The 4,535-nt window shown below is 42.7% G+C and overlaps 1 protein-coding gene across 1 annotated transcript in view; it reads right to left on the bottom strand.

Moving 5' to 3' along the window:
* LOC103923421 (transmembrane 9 superfamily member 2-like) overlaps positions 1-225 on the bottom strand; it is a 33,301-nt gene extending 33,076 nt beyond the window's left edge. The window contains exon 1 of the mRNA XM_009331766.1: positions 112-225. Coding sequence (XP_009330041.1) covers positions 112-225 — 114 coding nt within the window. The remainder of the gene's footprint in view (positions 1-111) is intronic.
* Positions 226-4,535: the final 4,310 nt, after the last annotated feature.

The raw sequence follows: 4,535 nt of genomic DNA, 5'->3' as shown, positions 1-4,535 counted from the left end.
GGCGCCTCTTTTCCCCAGGGGGGCTGCCGTTGGCGCCGGGACGTTTGGGCGGGCTGTCACCTCCCTCTCGGTGGGGATGTGGTTTCCCTTCTTCTTGCCTTCCACGCTCACCTCCGTCCTTTTTCCCAAAGTCCCCTGTGGTGACTTGTACCAGAACCTCTTTTTAGGTTTTAGCTCCCAGCATAGCAGAGAAAGAATTAAATTGGATTTTACCAGCTCAGACATTAGGGGTGGAAATCTAAGATTTTGTATTGCAACCTTTATCTGCAACCCTGTGCCTTTTAAGAATTATACTTGATGATTTTTTTGATGTCTGCTTCAGCAGCTTGTGATGTTTGCAGCCAACAACAGTGGGATGCGCACCAGCTCATGGTGTCCCGTGGCTCCTTGCTACCACAATGCAGCCACAGCAGTGCCATGAACATGTCAAGCTCTCGGCTGACTCGCTCAGGTGGCAATGGCAGGAGCAGCCCCCAGGGACAGCTGCAAAACCTGTCTGAGAAGCAGGGTAAGTACAAGTGATGGCTGCAAGCCAAGCTCTGTGCTGCCATGGCAAGACAGATACTCACTGCTGTTTAAGACATTATGCTAAAGGCACTGATGTCAATACTAGGTAAACAACACCTCCATCTTCCTCTTGGTCTTTCCCGTTTAGGCAAGCTGTTGCCATTCTGGTTTCCAACCTGTAACGTTACATTTGCATTACCCTTGCAAAACTTCCATGTCCAACAGTTTTACCCAACTCATCAATCAGTAGTGAGTTGCCCTTACCATAGGACAGCACCGGGCAAAAGGAGAAAGAATAAAGGGTGCATGATAATTGCTTATCTTGTGTCTTTTCAGCTGAGCCTGGAAAATTCGAGTTGTCATTTCAGGCAGCTCCAGCTATGTTTTAGGGACCTGTGATCCACCTTCTATTGCTAAACTGAAAGGGGCCACAATTAGATCCTGAATAGGTGATTTGGGAGAAGCACATTATGGAGTTCCAGGTTAGAAATGGCTGACAAAGTCAGTGCCAGAAACAATTGTTTTGTGCTGCTCTCATCCACTCTAGTCTGTTTTATGGAGGAAAAATGCTGAGTTTCTATAAATACCTATCAACTGACAGCTGCCCAGAAAATTGTTTCTTGTCATGAAAGTATTAAACTGATCTTTTCAGTTATTAGTTTTTTACTACATATCTAAAGGGAATTACATTCCTTTTTCATTCATTCTGAATGAGTCTTATGTGATCAGATTATTTATGTATTCATTAGTTCTCATCCCCCAGCTCTCCTGAACCCTTTATGCAGTTTAAACCCAAAGTATGATGAACTTGGTAAAAGGCCACTATGTTTGATGAAAATACGCAGTGTGGTACAAGAGAGATTTAAAGTACTGCCCTCTGTATGAACAGGTTTGTAGTGTAAATTCAACGACATTGTTAAACATCATAGGATTCACTCAAGGGAGTGACATTTTAGGTGAAAGCTACCAAAAAAATTCATAAAATATTACCCTCATGGAATGTTGTCCACCTCTCCCATCTAGAGGGCTCATTTTTATGGTTATCAGTGAAAAGGCATGAAGGGATCAGTTTCTTTAGATGTATGTGGGTTGGTAAGTAACGTGCCTAATTTCGTTTCTTCTACTTTTAAAAACATAAGGAAAATTTTCTAAGCTGTGACAATGCAAGGGCAAGTATATCTATGCTAGTTAGATAGCAACCGTCTTCTGCGTAAAGGTTGGTGGAGTTTTCCTGGTCTCTGCTTCCCCAGTCATCCCATCTAAGTCTGTTTCCTATTCTGTAGGGGCCAATATTAGGACCTCTTATTACTATCTTAATTTCCTATCAGAAAATTCAAAGTTGAAAGATCATTTGCAAAAGAAACTGTCATGGCTCTTCAGCCTTGAACTTCTTACTCAATGAAGCGTAAGAAGGATTAGTTTCCATTCAGACTGCAGTTTGTTCCCTGAAGGTTTCCATAATTTTTCTACAAAAATTCAAACTTACAAAAAAGAAAAAAAAAAGAAGAGGGGGAAGACTTAGAAGAATTATATATCCTCTAAGAAAAAGATCTGTCTCACTGAACTTGGAGCAAGACCATACATAAACTATGTAGTGGAATATAGTAAAGTACTGTTCCAGTTTGCAGTGCAGATGGAACTAAGGTTTTGATGAGAAGCCTGATGAAGATATCTTTTAGGACAAAGGGTAGAAGAATTTGGCCCTAATACAATTACAGCAGTTATGTTCAAATGCTGTTTCAAATGTAATTATGTTCATGCTAATCCCATCTACCTAACAGTATGTGTTAACAGAATGTTAATAAAATGAAGCCAGGAGTTACCAATGAAGTATTTTACTCTTTTAATCAGAGGAGGAAAAAGAGGCTTTAGTTTGCATCTGCTTATCCTTCCAGTTACCTGGGCACAGTCAGCAAATACACTACCATAGGTCATAGAAGCACACAGAGACTTCACACATAGACAGAGACTATTTTTAGCATGTTTCTTACAGGACTAACAATTTGCTTTAGTTTTCACTATCCATTCCAGGGAGACTCTGAGGTTTAAATTATTCTGTATTGAAACTAGAATTTGAACCTTTTTTTCATATGATAATTGGATGAGTATCTAGCTATGCCATTCTTCGGCAACTGCATTGTTATCACCTGCAGTGCCCTCCCACTTCGTTACCGAAGGTCACCTTTCCCTTTTACGATGCACAGTAACAGCATCCAGAAACTCAGCACCTGTGGAAAGGTGATCATCTTTAAGTACATACTACAGTCTGGAGAAGTGTTTGAGAGGCACCTTCTTTTGTATTCTCAACAGATCTATGAGGTAGTCTGAAGCAATGTTGCCTTCTGCTTTCCCTAACACAAAGAGCAGTTGAATATCAGCATCTGAACAGAGGAGACTGAAAAACTGAAGAGTAGAGTCTGGTGTTCTCTTATCAGGATGTGACAATTATGCAGCTCTGTGACTGTAACAGCACTGGGCAGTAGCGGTAGAGTCTGTATCTGCGGCACCTCTCAGAAATAAAGGTCTGTAGAATACCACAAGTGAGAACAGAAGTCACAGAGGAGTTCAGCAATACCCATCCCACGTGTTAAGAAAGTGGATAAGGTCATATGCTGGTGGACCACATTGTCTCTTGTGACTCTCACAAGACAACACGGTGTAGGAAACTACACCACCATTTCAGATTGCTTCAACCCCACCCATCCCCTCCTCCCCCTCTGTGCAGCTGGCACAAATAACAGCGTGGGAGGGAGTTGGGAGGGCACTAGATACACATGGGAAAGGTGGTATTTTTTTTCCTTTTAGCTCCCAGCAGGTTCATTGTGGAGCCCTGTCAGCCCTAGGGACTTCTCAATGAAGACATGCTATGGTATCCATAAGGAAAGGGATCTTGGTATGTACAAGCAAGAGCCTGAGTAGGTACCAAGCACCACTGCCTACCACACAGCATGGATACACTTTGAAAAGCCCTAGGAGAAACCGCCTGGTGACCTGCCACAGCTGATGCAGATGCAGTACAGGAACATGGAGTGGCTCTGGAGATCAGCTCCTCAGACCTGACTGGCATCCCTCAGCACCACAGATCCCCAGGAATGCTCAGGGACTGGCCACTGGCATCCTGTTACTCAAACCTGGGATCAGGGGATTCACTTGAGGTTCTGTTTTAAGTCCCTTGGTTAAGCCTAGTGGGATTTCAGCATGGGAACCAGGTGTATTAAATAATTTACCTGTGATACATCTTGGCCCTGTTCCCTCACTGCATAAGGATGAGTCAGGACTTACACAAAATACTAAAACATTCAAGGAACCTGCAATTCTTTAGCTTTTGCATCTTGCAGAAATCAGCTCTAAGGGTCCTTCTTCAAGGAGTAGGAATGGGTATCAGTTACAGGTCCTGGCTCCCAGTTTTCAGTGACCATGTTCACTGTGCTTCTGGAATCTAAAAGGTAACAAATGGAGACAGACTTGCAAAATAGCTACCCTGTTTAAAAACACACAGCGTACATAACGAGGCAACTTCCCTTTTGTTTTTATCAGTTTTAAGAAGGTAACAGAGAAATCCATTTTTGTTTTTGAATTACACTAGGTGACCCGAGGAAAATAGGCCTTGTTGACTAATACCATTTTAGATAATCTAAAGGTTAAAATTATGAAAACTTAGCCAATGTTGTACGCAGACTTCCTCCTAACTTTTCAGCTATGAGGTTTAGTCAGCAAAATACCTGTAATTGAACCTCAACTACAATTTAAAAATCGAGCTAGCTGAACGAGAGCAAAACTTTGTGTTGTCAACAACACATTTCATTTTAAACTACACTTATTTCAGTTGAAGTCTCCAAGGAAGGGGTGCACGTACATTAATTAAAACCGCCTTGAGACCGTTTTAGCTGGACAGGGTTAACCTCCCGCACAGACACTTCCCCGAAGTTAACCTGACCCCATTGCGAGTGATTTTGCTTTCAAACTAGCGAAGCAGCCGCTCCTTCGGGCACACCCGCCGAGAAGGCGGACGAGGGGCCGCCGCGCCA

Source organism: Pygoscelis adeliae, unplaced genomic scaffold, assembly GCF_000699105.1.
Source record: "Pygoscelis adeliae isolate BGI_AS28 unplaced genomic scaffold, ASM69910v1 Scaffold79, whole genome shotgun sequence".
Taxonomy (NCBI): domain Eukaryota; kingdom Metazoa; phylum Chordata; class Aves; order Sphenisciformes; family Spheniscidae; genus Pygoscelis; species Pygoscelis adeliae.
Note: the sequence above shows the minus strand (reverse complement) of the source record. Positions and strands in the feature narration are given on the sequence as shown.